General features: G+C 38.9%; 2 protein-coding genes across 4 annotated transcripts in view; both read left to right on the top strand.

Annotated features, from left to right (window-relative positions):
* The first annotated feature begins 465 nt into the window (after nt 1-465).
* Nucleotides 466-5,333, top strand: LOC145470816 (uncharacterized). The gene is made up of 2 exons (XM_081454670.1): nt 466-812; nt 3,640-5,333. The coding sequence occupies exon 2, from the start codon at nt 3,685-3,687 to the stop codon at nt 4,822-4,824; it is 1,140 nt and encodes a 379-aa protein (XP_081310796.1). The 5' UTR covers nt 466-812; nt 3,640-3,684; the 3' UTR covers nt 4,825-5,333.
* Nucleotides 5,334-5,462: 129 nt separating this feature from the next.
* The window catches only part of LOC145470814 (uncharacterized), a 20,762-nt gene continuing 8,126 nt past the window's right edge, over nt 5,463-18,098 (top strand). The window contains exons 1-3 of one of the 3 annotated variants that reach the window (XM_081454666.1): nt 5,463-7,035; nt 16,215-16,454; nt 17,809-17,955. In XM_081454666.1, coding sequence (XP_081310792.1) covers nt 6,966-7,035; nt 16,215-16,454; nt 17,809-17,955 — 457 coding nt within the window. In that variant the 5' untranslated portion in view covers nt 5,463-6,965. Of the gene's footprint in view, nt 8,286-10,494; nt 12,627-16,214; nt 16,455-17,808; nt 17,956-18,098 lie in introns of those variants that run through there. The other 2 variants (XM_081454667.1, XM_081454668.1) reach the window with 2 other exon arrangements.

Raw genomic sequence — 18,098 nt, 5'->3', positions numbered from 1 at the left:
CGACAAGGGCAATATGAGAGGCCACGAGGTACATAAGAACCAATTTGAGAAGTTTACTTTGGAAACAAAGCCCCTCAAACAGTTTGGATTAGAATTTGTATGTAATCCCCTTGAAAATAAGAATTTTGTCTTCATGGCTAAATCATAAGGCCCTTTTGCGATTTAAATTGAGGGTAGTTTCCTTTTTCATTTCTACATGCAGTCATACATTGTTGTAACCAGACAAAGTTTTAGAGAAAGAAGTCATTAAAGTGACTACATCAGTAAAATGAACAAAGAAAAGAAAGCTTTCATAAATTATTTTCAATGGTATGCGTCTAAATGTGCACATAAGTTTTAGCCATTACTAGAAGCGGCAAACTATTGATTCCAATTTGATTCACATCTGTGACTCAGTGCTAATTATGTTATGCCCTTTCTTTGACTGGCCCATTGATAAAAAACAAAACAGCACATAACCATATACCCAACGTGAAATCTTTTGTTATTTAATGTTCGTGGAAATTGGGCGTTAGTTATACATCAATGAGCAAGGCTCGTATCTGTTTTTGTGCTTAAAATTTCATTGTGTGTTTACCGATAACACATGCTAGCACTCAAGACCCTCTGAATTTGAAGAATCTTCTCCTGCAAGTCGAAAGTTTACATCCCTGACAGCAATATCATGACGGCTTTATCTTCAGCAATGACACAGTGTAGCCCAACTGTCGTGTTTCAATAAGCTTATTCGGAAATTCTTGTGAGCGATTCTACTAAGCTAATCAAGTGAACGGGCAGTCGCTCTGAAACAGAAAGCGTAGTCACTGGAAAAGGTAGGGGCAGCTTCCTTTTTATTCAAGACTCGTTGACAACTGTTGCACTAACATCTTGATTGACTTGTAGTTGGTATGGGAAGTTTATTTCAAGAGAATGATAAGCTGCTTGTATCAGTCGGACAACTCGAAGTTTATTCACCCAAGTCGTGAAGCTCGCGTAGCTCGGACCAGTTCAAAAGTTTATGTGAATTGTGGTTTTTTAAGTATCTTTTAATGTCGATGTTTCTGTCCGCACGGAAGACGCCGATGTCTTTTACTTAACCCTTGTAAAGTTGCCAAACTTGGACAAGAAATTCATTCGTCCTTCGCTTGTTCGAAACGAGACAAAAGTGCAGTGTTTGTAAACGCAAATTGTTCCCGAATCAATATCAAACAGTCATTAAGCATATTTCGGAGGGCGCTTATTGTAATTATAACTTGTAAGTTTCTTCTTATTTAATTTTTGGGACTTGTTTAGTGTCATTTGCTTGGTGTATGTAACACTTAGTGAAAGTATGTCCGAACCGGTAAAAGCTCACTTATTGCCTATCAGGTCAACAAAACCCTTCACAGACCCGAAGGCTGCCCCTGACTGTGAATCTTTATAATTTGCCAGTGGTGTGTAAACCAACAATTAATATTGTTTTGCTCTTATACATGTATATATATAGCTCGCTTGATTAGATAGAGCAGCGATATCTAATATACCGTATTTTCCCTATCAAAGATGGGTTATTTTCAATTTTTAAAGCATTTTTTTCTGCGCGAGATGTTACGCACGTTTGATTCACAATGTGTTCCCCACATGAGTGACCGTGTTACTGCTTTGAGAACCTTTTCTGCGGTATCATTTCTCCTCGAAAGAATGCTAATAGACAGATAATTGCTCGTTTGGCTCCAAATGCGTTGAAACTAATGATCGGGAACAACTCGCGTACAAAGGAATGTTTAAGAGGTTGTTAAAAATAGAAAACAGTAAGGAAAGGTTATAGTTTTAGAGTCGTTTAGCGTTGGCAAAATGTGTCTCAGCTCAAAATAATTTTGTAATCAACTTTGTGCTAAATTGTGCTAAGCGTGTTTTTTAAGCTGATCAACTTTTTCAAGTGTAACCATAGATGCCAATTCCTGTTTACTAATATAGGTGCACTCAAGATTTACGTACGCACTTGTGAAAATGACAGAACGTTCCTTAGACGTAGAATTTATAATCGTTCCATTGATAAATTTTCTTTACTTTCATTCTCATAAAGACGATCGAAAGAAAGACTCAATCACGTACACTGAATGAGGGCCCGCAGAGCGTGCAAAAATATTTGCAGTCGTGACTGCCGGAGGCAACAGCTGAAAGTAATTACTTTAAGAAGGAAAGTGATTTTCGTGACTCTTCATCCATGCAATTTACACATTTACTTATCACGTAACGTATACAGAAGATTTTATTTTAAGGTCACTATTTTAAATGTTTGCGTATAGCTTTAAGGCCACTACTTAAGTGCCAGTTGCATTGAAAAAACGTGCTCAATCTAACTGCAAGTGTTTTTCGATTGCCCTAGTGATCTTTCCGAGGTGAAATATTCAATCAAAAGATATCGAAACGTCGCTTTTTAATTAAAGACGAAACAACCCTGACAAAAAAAAAACATTTCTGTTCATGATGTCTGGCAGTACGCCGTGGTTGCCAACCTTTAACCCGAATATTGTCACCATCACTAAAATCTCGGCCAGAGTCATTCGTATCTGTTTTCATACATCACGAATCTTGTTTATTTAGTCTCCGACTCGTTCGTCAATGCTCTTGGTCAGTTTATGTCTTCTCGTGGCTTGTTTCCTTGAATTTGTCATAAAACAGTCAAGAGAAACTGGAATTTGATCACTGGAAATGTTAATTACCATGTATAAACCTGCTCGGGCAAAGCACGTGAGTTGAAATAAGGAAGCAATTAATCGGACTTCATTGCCGACGTGACGACATTAAGAGCCTCTCTGGTGAAAATGATACACTGTTCATCGAGGTTCAATTGTTGACGGAGATTTCAAAGGGGTTCTCACGTATTGATTGAGTCTGACTAATTTTGACCGCATTCAAATGACAAAACGTGTTTTTCTTCCGTCAACTACTAAAACTGTGTCTGAGAGCATGTTATATAAAAATAACTTAATCAATGACTAGCAAAAAACGGCTCCACCTACTCCTTAGTAATGATAAACAGATTGAAACATCAGAAGCACAGAAAATCGTGTAACGATTATTAGTCTCAGTAATATAATTACAGAAAGATGACAAAAATAGCCTAATTTCTGCAGAAGTTGTCAATTAGGTTTATTAGAGACGATAGGACCATAAAAGTTTCGTTTATAATATCAATCAGTTCTAAAGTTTCCAATCTTTCCCCACAAAAATTCAAGATTGGTTTTTCCTGCCTAATATTGTCAACAGAAGTGCAATGTGTACATCGTAACGAAGGAAACGCGCTTAAACTTTCATGGAAGCACTTGAAAATGTTTCTATTCTGAGAGAGTCCGACGTAAGAGTGGGACTAACCGAGAGCATATATTGCGAGGCCAAGGCGTCAAAATAGCTGTTAAACGGAGCTTTTAATATTCGAAAAACATGTTATGCATAACTCGAAACATGCGTATTTGTAATGTAGCGCATAACATTTAACACAACATTTAGATGATTCTTGTGGCTTAGAGGAGACGAAAAGAGGAAAGCTCCGTAGATTTATAACAAGATTTGTCGATTTAATTGCAGCAGATGCGGTGAAATATTCCTTATCAAGGTAGTGCTTGGGAGGATAATTCAATTAGTCGAATATCTAATATCCTCTCTTGTGTTTTACAGGGAAACTAAAGAGGTCTCTTACCCCCTGGTCAACTTGAGTTTAAAATGGAAAGAGTAGAAGGCCTTGATTATGTCAATAATGAAGAGGGCCTAACATTTGCAAGTGATAATGATCAATACACAGACGATGAGGACTTGGGATCGGATTGTAGCTGCTCGACTTGTAGTACCTGTAGTACATGCAGTACGTGTGAGATGTGTCACGCGGAAGAGACTGGGGAACTGAGTTATGACGAGGAAGAACACGACATTCCCGGATGTGAACACGATCTACAAAACGATATTCATTATTTCAACAGTGATAGCGACAATATGGAGAAACTGACGCACTTACAAGGCGACGAGTTACATTTTTCATCGAAGAACGGCTTCACAAAGGACGATCAGCTCATTATTGAAAAGTTTGCCAACGTTGTAGTCTTGAAAGCTGATGCGTCGCAGTTTAAGAATGGAGGTTACTTCACAGGCGATGATAATTCACAGGAAATTCTTCTCGGTAGTAAACAACGGAAGAAGAAAGTGACCTTTTTAGATGATTCTTCGTCATCTGATGAAGTCACGCAAGCCGAGGCATATTCTATTTCCAGTCTCTCTGACAGTAGCACGAGTGGCTCATACCCAGACTATGCGCAACCTCTTCAAAATGGCGACCATTACGACAAAAACGTCGAGAGAGACCAAGACGATGGACAGAAAAATAATTTCTCCGAAGGAGAAATGAAGAGAGAATATCATCGCTTGAGAGGCGTTTTGAAAACGATCGATCCTCTTAAATTGCACGCTATACTAAAACACAACTTGAAAACCAAAGATCCTGAAACGATCAATGCCTTGGGCACTTTACTTCCAAAGAGCAAGTTTACCGCTGACACTGTTCACTGTGTTCGCTGTCACAAGGAGTATGATCCTCACTATGGCAGAAAAAGATGTACGCTCCACCACCCGGAGAAAGACGTTTACAAAATATCCCAGAACTCTCTAGGCGCTGACTTCAAGTGCAGCTTGTGCTCAACATTGTTTACTCTCCAAGGAGTCTGGGACTATAAATTAAGCAGTGTAACCGAACAGAATTGTGGGGTATGCTTTGATGGCGTTCACACGCCTGATCCTGATGAAGTTAGTTACCAGCCCTCTGGCGCGGCGCAATGCTGTGAGGACAAAGGCTGTATTGAATTTTACGTATAGTTAATTAAGCGCTAAATCCAATTTATATTCGTATTTAAGTAAATTGCCACTCTCTCCGATAGTAGCCGTGAATTTTACTGGTTGTTTTGCCGCTGTTCAGCCTGGTAACCAGACTTTTGCTCTTGTACTGTTTTGTTTACAGTACGAAATGGCGGTCACTTTGTCGGCGCGCTAGCGAAACTTCGGCTGGAAGCAAGCGAGTAAGTGACGTATCTTATCAAATTGAACGAACCAAGAACATTGAACGACGAACATCGAAGACTAAGAGACTAGACTTAATTAAAACTGACGAGACTGCTATTAAAAAAATTCCATGGAATACACATCCTTCATCCACCCAGGAATTTTAAATTTTGTCAGCTTCTCTGTAGCCTGAAATGTCAGTCATCTTCCGCTCTCAACCTAACTTCCAGACGAACGAGTCTCTCGCCCGGAAATAGGTCACTTTCGATATATTAAAATTCAGCTTGATAGCCGGAGGCCTAGAGGACACACAAAAAAATTGAATAAACATGGTCGTTCAATTCCGTTTGTTTATGTCCTCTAGGCCTTTGTGCATCTCTATTTTTTTTTCCAAGTTTATTTTCTGTCTCTACCGTCTGGCACTGCACCAGCCTCATACGCAAACACCTTAACAAGTTCTCTTGTTCATTTTGCATTTTAGCAACGAAAGTTTTATTTTATCAGTCTTCAATTCAACATCTTGTTACGTCGATCTCTTATTTAGACTGCTGGCAGCCGATCTCTTTGTGTTGTTTGTTTTTATCCATCCGTGAACAAGAACCCAAAATGGCTGTATGGACGAAAAGAGATTGGGACCAGACGACTGAGTTCCAGTCAAAAACATCTCACCTCTTAATCCCTGCTAATCCATGATTTCGAGAGAAAAACTCGTTCGTGTTTTACTCAACCGACGGAGCAATTTTGCAATACCGGCCCACTTATTAACATATCCCTCAACGCTTCTAAGAACGAAGCATATAGAAACAAAAGGAACCACTTAAATTCATTGAGATTCAAATGAGTGGCCCGGTCAGTCTATGACCCAGCCACACCGACTGCCAACAGTTCTACCTCATAAAAGCACTTTGGAAGGTGACTGGCAAGAGTTAACAAAGAACTTGGGAAAACTGAAATATGACAACATACTGTTCTTCTGGGAAAATAATTTTGGTATTTGCCGCTGTTGTGTGCTTTGTATGTCCAGGTATGTATGATATGAATAACAATGCAGGTCAATAAAGACCTGAAGTGGCCTGAAGCTCCTGTATTCAGTGGTTTGCTAAGCTGTTTAATTGACAGCCTTTCATTTACTTAGGAAAGCGGAATAAACGATAAAGACCGACGTTGCTTTGTCATTATGACGCCAATGACATGGCATTTGTATTCTGCGCTTCCTTAAAAAAGTTTCAACACGTCTGATGAATAACATCTCGTGCGCTTAACAATCAAACTTGTTCTTTCATTTCTTTAGGACGCCATCTTGTGAAAAATCACAAACGTTTCCGCCCGGCGGGCATAGCCCTTCTTCATTGCGTCACGCTTAAGAAGGACTGACCGAAACGCTTGCATTTTTCCGTAGCTTTTCTTTCAGTGTTACGTAACTTTAAGTTAAAAATCTTGTAAAAATCAGTGTGGAGAAAAGAACATTGGTTCCAAAAGTCTCATGAAGAAAACGAGAACGTAAGAAAAGACGTTTGCCATGTTGTTATATGTGATCAAGAGAATATTCTCTTGATCTGATTAACCTTGCCTGTAACATTGGTCAGAACTAGGAATTAATTAATTAGTTAATTCCTAATCAGGAATCTGATTTTAAGACGAGTTTCAATCTCTTCCAGTCAAGAACATCTCGCCTCTTAATCCCTGCATATCCACGATTTCGAGAGAAAAACTTGTTCGTGTTTTACACAACCGACGAAGCGATTTTACAATACCGGGCCACTTATTAACATATCCCTCAACGCTTCTAAGAACGAAGCATATAGAAACAAAAGGAACCACTTAAATTCATTGAGATTCAAATGAGTGGCCCGGTCAGTCTATGACCTAGCCACACCGACTGCCAACAGCTCTACCTCATAATAACACTTTGGAAGGTGACTGGCAAGAGTTAACAAAGAACTTGGGAAAACTGAAATATGACAACACACTGTTCTTCTGGGAAAATAATTTTGGTATTTGCCGCTGTTGTGTGCTTTGTATGTCCAGGTATGTATGATATAAATAACAATGCAGGTCAATAAAGACCTGAAGTGGCCTGAAGCTACTGTATTCAGTGGTTTGCTAAGCTGTTTAATTGACAGCCTTTCGTTTACGTAGGAAAGCGGAAAAAACGATAAAGACCGACGTTGCTTTGTCATTATGACGCCAATGACATGACATTTGTATTCTGCGCTTCCTTAAAAAAAAAAAAATTGGCCAAATTGGCATAATAAATGGAGTTTCAACACGTCTGATGAATAACATCTCGTGCGCTTAACAATCAAACTTGTTCTTTCATTTCTTTAGCAGGCCATCTTGCGAAAAATCAAAAACGTTTCCGCCCAACGGGCATAGCCCTTCTTCATTGCGTCATGCTTAAGAAGGACTGACCGAAACGCTTGCATTTTTCCGTAGCTTTTCTTTCAGTGTTACGTAACTTTAAGTTAAAAATCTTGTAAAAGTCAGTGTGGAGAAAAGAACATTGGTTCCAAAAGTCTCATGAAGAAAACGAGAACGTAAGAAAAGACGTTTGCCATGTTGTTATATCTGATCAAGAGAATATTCTCTTGATCTGATTAAGTATAAACCTTGCCTTTAACATTGGTCAGAACTAGGAATCTGATTTTAAGGCGGGTCTGAAATACGGTAGGGAAAATCGCACATTTTGGTCGCAAATAGGGAAAGGGTTGTGGAAAGTCGTCCGCACACCCCCACCCAGTGTTTCTGGTAGTACCCTCCAGGGAATCTCCCTCGGATGTTGGTTGCATATGCGGACACTTACCGTAACGTGTCGAAGGCCACATGCACAAGCAACATTTATCATACATACGTCACTTTGAAATGTGACGTATGAAACTTACAGCAAAAACTTTGCAATATCTTTCTGCAACTACCTTATATTTAAGCTGCTGGCTCTTAGTGTTTACGCAAAAAGGCCGTATGGACAAAAAGAGAATGGGACGAAACGACTGAGTGCTGCGCTTATGTCTCGTGCCAGTCTCTTCTGGCCTCTTAATCCCTGGTAATCCATGATTTCGAGAGAAAAACTCGTTTTCTAAAAAGACACAGAGTGCCAACAGCTCAACCTCATAATAGGTCCGTAGGACAAAATAGAAAAATCCATTTTGCACATCGGAACAAGACCATTAAGGCCAAGCAAGTGCTTACAAAGGACTTGGGACAAAATATGGCAAGATATTGTCCTACTGGGAAAATAATTTTGGCATTTACTGCGGTTGTGTGCTTTGTATGTCCAGGTATGTATGAAGAACAATACGGGTCAGTAAAGACCTACACGCTCTTATATAAATCCTTAAGTAACTGAGGATGTGTTGAAGTGGCCTTAAGTTCCTTCATTTTATGGTATGTTAAGCTGTTTAATTGAAGGCTTTTCATTAGCTTAGGCAAGCGAAAATGAACAAGAAAAACCCTACGTTAACCAGCGTTAACGTGTCGTGCATCAGTACGCCATTGACATGGTGATTGTAAAAATATCTTGTACGACCTTTTAAAAAAAGCTCGCTAAATTTGCATAATAAATGAAAAGTTGAACTACGTAAAAACTTTCCCACAAATTGAGTCTGCACGTTTAGACTAGGTTCTTGAAAAACGTCAAATGAATAACATCTCGAAATAAACAATCAAACTTGTTCTAGCATTTCTCTAGGACTCGAAACTGTCTTAGGGACGCGTTCTCGCGTTTCTTGTAGTGTTAAATATATTGATAACAGGCGTTGTTTGTGTAAGTGGCCGCAAGTGTACCCAATTTCGCGCAGGTTACACTGAAAACGATATGCAAGACATTTCTTGGGTTACATTGGTAGAATTAGTTCGATGTTTTAGGTACTTCGGTCCGCGTTTCTACTCATGGTGCCCAGTTCAGTCAGTTGGATGCCAAGATACTATGGTGAATTTAACCGGGGTAGGGGGTGGGTTTAGATGCGGGTGTGTAGGAACTCAAACGTCTAATTTTGGAGCTTAGGTTGCACATTGCTACTGTGATTATTATTATTATTATTATTATTATTATTATTATTATTATTATTATTATTATTTTGGTGGTGGGGGTGGGGGTTGGGGTGGGGCGGAATTTGAGCCTGAAAACGCTTTCAAGATGTTCTTCACGTGACATGGTATAGTGTTTCAATAAATCAATGCGGACGTGACCTGTAAACCTACCAAAGTGTTTTTTTGCTGCTAATCAACCCTCAAAGGGTGTTCTCACAAAAAATGGTTCTTATTAAAAAGAAACGGTGTAGGTAAAAAAAGTGAGCTTGTTATCAACATATCTGCGGTAGTGCGAGGGTCGTTTTCCTTCATACTCAAGGGTTTGTTCAGAAGCAGAGGACATAAAAGGTCGTAAAAACGTTGAGTAATAATCAATAAAGCGAAACATTTTTTTAAAGGGCTCGCAGAATGCATCTGAAATGACAATAGGGAGCTTAAGCAAGGACACCAAGGGCCACGCGCAGTAAAAACTGGATTTTTTTTCCAACTGCGTATTTCGCTATTATCCAGATCTGTTCAACAAGCCGATCGGTATAGAAACCTGCTTAAACTACATATGTAATACCAGCGATCAATCTCGAAAGGAATTACACAAAAAATTGGCTGTCGTGGCGTCCGTTCCCTAAGATGTACAGAACTTGGACATTGGACAGTCCATTGCACATTAGATGCGTTGTTGTTGTGAACAATAGTTTGTATAGTGTGATCTTCCGGCTGAGTAGTTCTGAAAAGAACTGTTGTTGGTGACTGACGTTTCGACAACCTTAGTAGAAGTTATCTTCAGAGTCAAGTGAATAGTGTTTGCCAGGCGATGGTAATGTTATAAACTTGTTGGTATTGGCTGTAAGACTCGCGTAAAGTTTGTCAACAGTCATTGGTCCGTTCTTGTAAGATACGGTCCGACTATGTACGATGAACAATGATTTCTAAGGCGTGTTCATAGCCATTATGCTGACAATAAGCCTTTTGTTTGGCGCTTTTTTTTATGCGTACAGCATGCCAAGCATTTTCAATCAGCTTTTTTCAAGCCTTCCCTTCATTGGATCATGTGATAATTACACCAGTAATTGGAAATAGATTAAAGTTTGGTATAATGTATTTTATAGAGCAATCGATATTTCCCCGGTAACAATAAACAAAAAAAGAGAAACTGAAAATCCGTAAAACATGAATTTTGCGCTCAGCAGATGTACATGTTGCGGCCCAATGTGCCAGGTGGCTCGAAAGGGAGAGTTAGGTGTACCTACTAGGCTAATTACTAGAAAAGAAAAAATTATTATATTTTTGTATATGCCATTTCATTTTACCTCTTTTACCGTTTGATTTCGAGCAAATGCTGAAACTCTTCAAATCACGCTTTTTGCATAATTATGAAAAATGAACCGTCAGTTAAGATAAACACTATATTTGGAAATAACATTGCTTCAAAATAATACCAAAATGTGTCTTGAAGCTGTGTTTTGAAGCAATCCGGAGGATCTTATTGCTTTTCTCTTTCGTGATCTCGAGAACTATACTTTTTCGAAGCTCAGTCATAATATTTTGGTAAAGTACAAAATTATCTTTCATTTAAATTGAAGGAAACCTGAAAATAATAGTTAATTAAGATAGAAAAACACCAGAGATAGCAATAAACCATAAAGGAACAAGGAGGGTTAAGGATGGAGAAGATTGACACGGATTACAAACGACGAACTTGAAAGATTTAGGCTAAACTTTTCAAGATGTGCAACCGTGACGAAGCTCTTTTAATGTACAGTGGAATCCCGAATTTTCGAACCTCCAAGGGAAACGAAAATTGGTTCGAAGAATCGGATAGTTCAAGAAATTGGGGGTAAAATTACAGTGGTATACTGAAGAGATGGAACGACTTTTGATTCGGGTTATCGGGAGGTTCAAAAAATGAAGGTCCGGGATTCCACTGCACTCGGCTAATAATATGATTTCTGCGCATTTTTGCACTCTGGGCTAATTAAGGCTGAAAACAATTCGCGCGCAAAGTGTTGGAAGAGGTGTTTGAAACTCATTTACCACCTCGGAATTTGCGTGGATTCTCGGCTCTCAGTATATTTTGCAGATGCAAGATCTCAGCGCCGGATCAGTTAAAAAACACGTCAAGTAATTTCCATGTTGTTAGTTGAAATCTTTTGTTAATTCTCAGCTGTCTTTTAATCAAAGCCCATACAGACTCTTGGTACACAGTAACCGTCACACAAGGCTTAACAAAGTTAAAAAAAAAAAAATTCAAGTCGTTCTTTTCCTTTATTCACGGCAGGTAACAAGTAAAAACGGACCGTAATGGTTTTCCGGTTTTTGTTTTTCAAAATGCGATTCAGGGTGTGTATGCCCTGGGGGGAAGGGGGGGGGGGAAGGTGAAGTGGCGAGGAGGGGGATAGGGAAAGTAGTATAGGCTTCTACTACCTCAGAAAGGACGCTACAGGGAAACACTTTTATCAACGTGACAGGGTTACTTGATATGTCCTTCATTTCCAAGTGGAAAGTCCTCCCCCCGTATATACCAGCTGTAAAATTGAAGCAGTCTCTGTCTCTCGCTAAACTAACACGCAGAACGAATGCGCCGCTCCCGTGATTGTTGATGATTGTTGCCACTCTAGAGAAATTCTGCGTTCATTTAGCACAAATTGGAAGAAATTCAGACAGGGTTTTCACTATCTAGTTTAACAATGAGATTGAAAAGAAAGCTCTAATATCTGCCAGCAAGGATAATTTCTTCAATACCTCCTTTGACGGAAACGGGTCATCGCGAATTCCCATCGATTTCAAAAATTTTGATTGAAAATTATGTAAACAGGTCGCAACACACGTGTCACCAGACTACTCGAGTTTGACACTCACTTAGCGAACAACGCTAATAAATATGCCGCTATCACGATCAGCTTTCAAAACATTGAGAAATTTCTTTCACTTGAATAGCTAGCGGCACTTTCTTTATATCAAGCGTGTCTCGTTTTCAGTAACCCTCTTGCGATTATAAAGTGAATAAACTGATTTTGCAAAAGAACAGTTGCCCTGAGCGACGAGTTTTGCGAATTTAGAAATCATTGACTACTAGTAGCTTATTCATTATTACCTTTTTCACTGCTCTCAAAAAACTCGTTCACACATTTGAAGCATTATTGCAATTTTCATTTCTTAAACAAAAGCGCAAACTGTTTTCGTTCAAATCTCCACTCCATCCTTTTAACAAACACCGCCTACCTTCTTTACTTGCAAAATTCTGCCTCAAAGCGTTTTTAATTACACTTCTGTTAATAGAGCTGGCGCCGGACAATTGTTTGTTTGCAGCTGTCAAAAAACTCTTTTTCTTTAAGTTATTCCTTGTCTCTGGAAATAATCCCATGCTAATTTCGATGATTATTTACACGAGATGCGGGGTATAATAACTACACTACCTTCCTGTGGGTCTATCCATTTGTTGCTTCGCCAGGCCGAACAGGGACCCATTGACTGGTTCAGCTGATAGCTGCAGTTGCATTGCAAACCGGTTAGAAAACAGCACACTTTTGCTTTCATCATGGGAGTTCACCAATTCGTTCTACTTCTTACTACGATACAGTTATGTTACCAAGGTATTATCTGTTGTTATCTATATCTTGGATGTGATGTGTTTTGAATATTAGTAGCAAGTATTTGTAATCATCTAAAATTTCAAATAGTTAAAACAGTAACCGTTGCGAAGGAAGGGGTTTAGAAATCTGGTTTCTCGCTAAACCCGGGGTACAGTGTTGGGCAAAACATTCTTTACTCACTCGCTTGGAAACAATCAGATTTAGTTATCAGCTCATGTTTAAAGGGCCGAGGGAGTTTGTTTAAACAAATTATAATCTTTGGTTAAACTTTCTCGTATATTATTGAGGGGGCAGGTATATTTATAACTTCAGAGTGTTTCAGAAATGACACGAGAGATACGCCCCCCTCTTAAACCCGAAGTAAAGTATATCTGAGTCAAAGAAAAGCAGAGCTGAAGCTGTTACGATTTTCTAAATCTCAAACTTAACCGGAAGCTATTATATATTACGATGACACGTTTTCCGTAAGCGACGAGGCTAGGCAATAACCAACAACTCCCAGCAAAAAATATAAGCAAGCTTTGTGACTTACGCAAGATTTGACACAGATGAAAAGTTTTACATTTTAGCGATCACAAGTTGCGTGCACCCTACCGGTTTCAATCAAAATTTTAAAAATTACGATAAAATTACACTTCCTGTTTTAAACTGAATATTCAGTACCTTGAAAACCAGCTAAAGAATAGATAACGCGTTTCTAACTGAGCAGCACAAGGAGTTAAATTTGTTTTTAACCAAACCTTGAAACCGGCAAAACCTTTTCACCGCGTGAAAAGCAACAACAGCCAAAAAACATGTTATAAGCGAGGGAGATTTTTAACGTTAAACTTCTAACGTATCCTTCACCGGTAAATTGAAGAATATCTAATGAATTGGAAAGCTCTATCTTTTTATTTCTGTCAAATTTATTAGTTGTCCTGTTTGTTCGCGGGGTAAAGACATTTATTAAAACTCTTGTACAACTCAAAAAGTGGCATGCAAGGCCCATATGCACATATCATTCAACTTCGCTTTTTCAACGTATTAAGTGTTTTAGTCATGCTCGAAAAGGTCTATAGGTTTTAAATTAAAAACAAAGACCAACTAAGTTCAGCAATAGAAGTAGCAGTCTAAATGACTGAAGCTTTTTTTTTTTAAACAAACAAAAAAAAAAAACTGAAAAAAGATTTTTCCACCTCAATGATAAACAAATTTTCAGCCGGCCTTTTTCACCGAAAGCTACTCTTTATGAGTAAATTACACTAAGATTTATCAGCAATAATGAGTTAATTCTGATTCATTTTCCTCGCGGAACCAATGAATTATTTTTATGTATCTCCCCATGAGTTCACTAGGAAACAGTAATTTTTCGCATTGAAAATCAGACCGCTGGAGGTTTTCCAATTATATGACGTGCTCTTTTTTTAATAATATTTTCTTTTCCAAATTACTGATTTCTTTTTTTCGGTTGGACTTCATGTGAAAGATATATGAAATATCATGTTTTTTTGGTAAGTACTTCCTTGGAAATTTTGTCATTATTTGCTTGATTTCTTTCGATTACAGATTTTTCAGTAGATTTAAAGTTGGTACTTGGGCCCCGTAAAAAGCAAATTTAATTTGTCAGGAAAACTTGAACGGCATACAATATCCATGAGAAACTATATTAAACTAATTCTATTTGAAACAGCATTAAAAAAAGACTACTAAAAATCTGAAATTGGTCTCGTGAGACGATCCAAAATTTAAAGAGTTTGAAGTCACAAGATTACATAATAGCTCTTGCATTTCATTTTAATCAATTCCATTTTCTTGCTAGACTATAATTACAAACGAGCATTTCCCCTTTGCCATGCAATTTGCCTCTAACGCGTTTTTTTCGGGTCAAGCCCGACCTACTTTAAGGAAACAAGCGGGGTTACTTATATCTTGCCATTTTCGAGGCAAAACTTTTTATTGCAGCTATTGCAGACATTTTGCCCGCGAAAAAGGATTAAAACCTTAGCCAAATAATCCATAACTACCTCTTGGCCTGTTAAGATCCACCTGGCAAATTCGGCTTGTTTCCTAGTAAGGCCAACTCGCTAAGAAAGCTTCGATCTCACAATAACACAAAAATATTTTCTGTGTTCATCAAGCAACAATCAAAGAAAAAGAGTGTAGTTTGAGCCCTTTGCCAAACTGGCGGTCTGATACAGCAGTAGTTATATACAGCTGTTCAGTCGAAAAACGCTGTTCGTTATGTTGGTTTACTGCTTGATTGAAGCTCAAAATGTCTCAGTGCGATAGAAAGGATCAAGCAACGTCAAACTATTACTACCCATAATTCCAGTCGGCATCGTCGCGTAGTGCGCTTTTATTCCTTTGTGAGACAAACTTTGTCGAGACAGCTGTAACAAAAGTGATGCCACAGTGCCTTAACAACAAATGTCTACCCTGCGAGACTCAGAAAGTAGAGGGAACCAAAGGCCTGAAAATCACGGGGAAAATTACTCTAAAATACATTCTACCTCGACTGAGGAAGTTTGAGAAACAAACTATAACCTAGCTTTCTTTTCGAGGGGGCTGAATAGGGGTATGCAAATCCGCCGATCCGTGTCTTTTTTTCACCAAATCCGTCGATCCGCCAATATTTTTGTTCAAATCCGAAACCATGATCGTGCACAACCACATCCGGAAACAGAAGTGTAAAATTTCAATGGTAAATTGGTAATTTGGTTAATTTCGCAATAATAGTAAAGAAGGCAAGATGCTTGATGACTTTAACACAGCACAATTCCAATAAAAGTCTCACACCTGAGTTTAAATGAGCTTCGTTTGAAAAAACTTAAGAAATAAGTTGGATGAACTCATTAACATACCGACCAAGGCTGAAGAAAGATCTATGACCTAAATTCCGTTTAGGACCCAAGATTCGAACATCAATACAAGCATAATGCGGAATCCGCGCCAAAATTCACAGCTGATCCACGATCCACTGTGTTTTCAAAATCCGCGAATAAGCTCGATTTACCGCAAAAATCCACAATCCGTGCGCTTTTTAAGGCCAAATCCGTCGATCCGAAAACCTATTTACCCCCCTCCTTTTCATTACCAGCCAAATAAATATCACACAACACATTTTTCCTGTACGAAGACCTGTGATAAAAGTAGTTATTTGTAGAAGTGTCTCTTACTCAAAGATTTCCTAGAAGGCAGCGGTTCGAATTTTCTAAAATTTCTTTTCTAAATTGCTACGAAACGAACGAGACTTTTCGCTGGGAACGATGGTCATCTAAAAGTACAGTAGTTACTCGAGGAAAAATGCAAGCAAGCATGGAAATAACTCTCCGTATAGGAAAAAAGATGGCGGCTGCATATCTAACAACAATATCATGCAAGCCTTACATAGCCCATAATTTAACAACTCTCATTAAAACGTACAAAAACTACGTACAACTTTCAAACCTAGCATACACAATGTCGTTAGCACAGGGACAAATATCACATAAATATGGCTTTCCTTGTACTTGTTTTCGCGCACTAAGAATAGTGGGTAAATGTACCAGTCGCTATCGTTTTTGGGGACTTAAAAATCTTTTCGTTTTGTTTTGTTTCTCTTCCAAGCAGCCGTGGCCTGGCAATGCAGCAACTGTGCGGTTCCATATAAAGCCGTGGGCTGCTTCCAGGACAGTCCAGCTCGTGCACTCAAAGAACAAGTGCTGAATGAGCGCGACCCAAAAAGTAAAGTCTACAAAGGCAACAGGATCGACTGGACGAACTGGAATAATTACATGCCAGCGTTTGCTTGCAGATGTGCGGAGATTGTCAAGGCTAAAGGCTACACTGTGTTCGGCTTGCAGTTCTACGGTAGGCGTTGGCAAACATCCCCGGGGGAGGGAGAAAATTCCACATAAAAAGAACGGGGGTTGCCCGTCGAAAATTTTGAAAAGAATCCCTTAGAGGTATCAAGATCCTGTTTTGTGGGCGTGGCTTGAAATTTGTTTCACTCTTAAGAGAAAAAAAATTCTAAAACACATTATCTGCTGTAATGTTTTTTCGGCTCAACACCCTAAAAGGTACCACGAAAGCTCCTGTTGTGGAGCTTTTGAGGCTGAAGGCCCTAAGAGGTACCAAAAGCGATTTCTTTTTTTAGCCCCTAAAAGGTGCGACGAGCATCTCGTCTTTTTTATATGGGAGTCTGCCCTCCCCCTGGGTCAACATCCAAATTCTCATTAGTGACCTTAGTACAAGTCATCTCTTGCAGGTTGGGAGAATTTAACGATAGAGATTTTTCTTACTCCGTTTGATTGATTTAGTTACAGTTGCGCACCGCTCCCATTTTTGATCTCAAATCATTCAGTTCCCTGCGATATTCTTTTTCAGTCGCATTTTCTGTCGGCTATTGAAAGCCATACTATTTAATTTCCCCAGGGAGCTGGAGATCGCGGGCTCTGAATTTTATTTACTTGCAAGCTTCATCAATGACTTTCCCTGTCTTTTTTTTGTTTGTTTGTTTCCGACGAAACAAACTCCCTATATCTCAGGAAATCAGCTATGTGCGGATGTTACGCATTCAACAAGGACTTTCTTACTTTTTATTAAATAAACACGAGTATTTAACTGGAGAATAAACCGCGCGTAAAATTCATACGAGACCTGAGTGGTGTATTTTCCACATCCTCACTATTGAACCAGTGAGGATATCGATGACATTCGCCGTTTTTTCATGGTTGTTTGTGCAAACAGTCAGTTTGTCTATTTGACAATTAGATTATGAGCTCGAGATTTCCATCGAGTGATAGTTGACGAGAGCGCAGCCGAGAGCGAATAATCCAATTGTTTTAGTATAAAACTACTAGTCGTTCAAAACTTTATTTAAATCCTCTTCACTGACACCTCGAAAACACCAAGAAGCGGCCGTCATTTTGTTAACAAGCGCACACTGCTACGCTACTCACTATCTACCACAGAATAGCTAGCCAGTGAGTAGCGTAGCCAATCAGAGAACGACATTCGTGATAGAACGCTAGTAGATTTATACTAAATAATCAATAGAAAAGAGGCTTGAAGATATGAATTTAATTTCTCGTGTTTAAAAAAATATTTTACCACTCGAAAATATAATTCATATCTTCGCGACGTCGCGTAATATCCTCTCTACATGGCATCATAAAAATTTTGTAAATAATCATTTTTAAACTCCATCTTTGCTTTATTCTAGGAGAATGCTGGAGCGGTGCTCCTGGGACTTACGATCTGGACGAGATGAAGAGATCAGAGTCTTGTATCGCAGATGACTACAAACCGTGCAGCCGTTTAGACAGGAATTGTATTGGAAATAAATGGACTAACTTTGTTTTTGAACTAGGTGAGGCTATTTATTTCACACTGTGAGACCTCATCTACACTACGATGGAAAAATTTTGGAAACGGAGATTTTACTCTGAAAATTGGATCAAATGTTTTCCGTCCACATTACGACGGAAGAATTTGAAAACGCAACAATCACCG

Source organism: Orbicella franksi, chromosome 15 (assembly GCF_964199315.1).
Source record: "Orbicella franksi chromosome 15, jaOrbFran1.1, whole genome shotgun sequence".
NCBI lineage: Eukaryota > Metazoa > Cnidaria > Anthozoa > Scleractinia > Merulinidae > Orbicella > Orbicella franksi.
This window is presented reverse-complemented; position numbering and strand designations above follow the sequence as displayed.

Bases quoted from the DNA above. Each gene is read 5' to 3' on its own strand.
- LOC145470816 (XM_081454670.1), top strand. From the start codon at position 3,685: ATGGAAAGAGTAGAAGGCCTTGATTATGTCAATAATGAAGAGGGCCTA.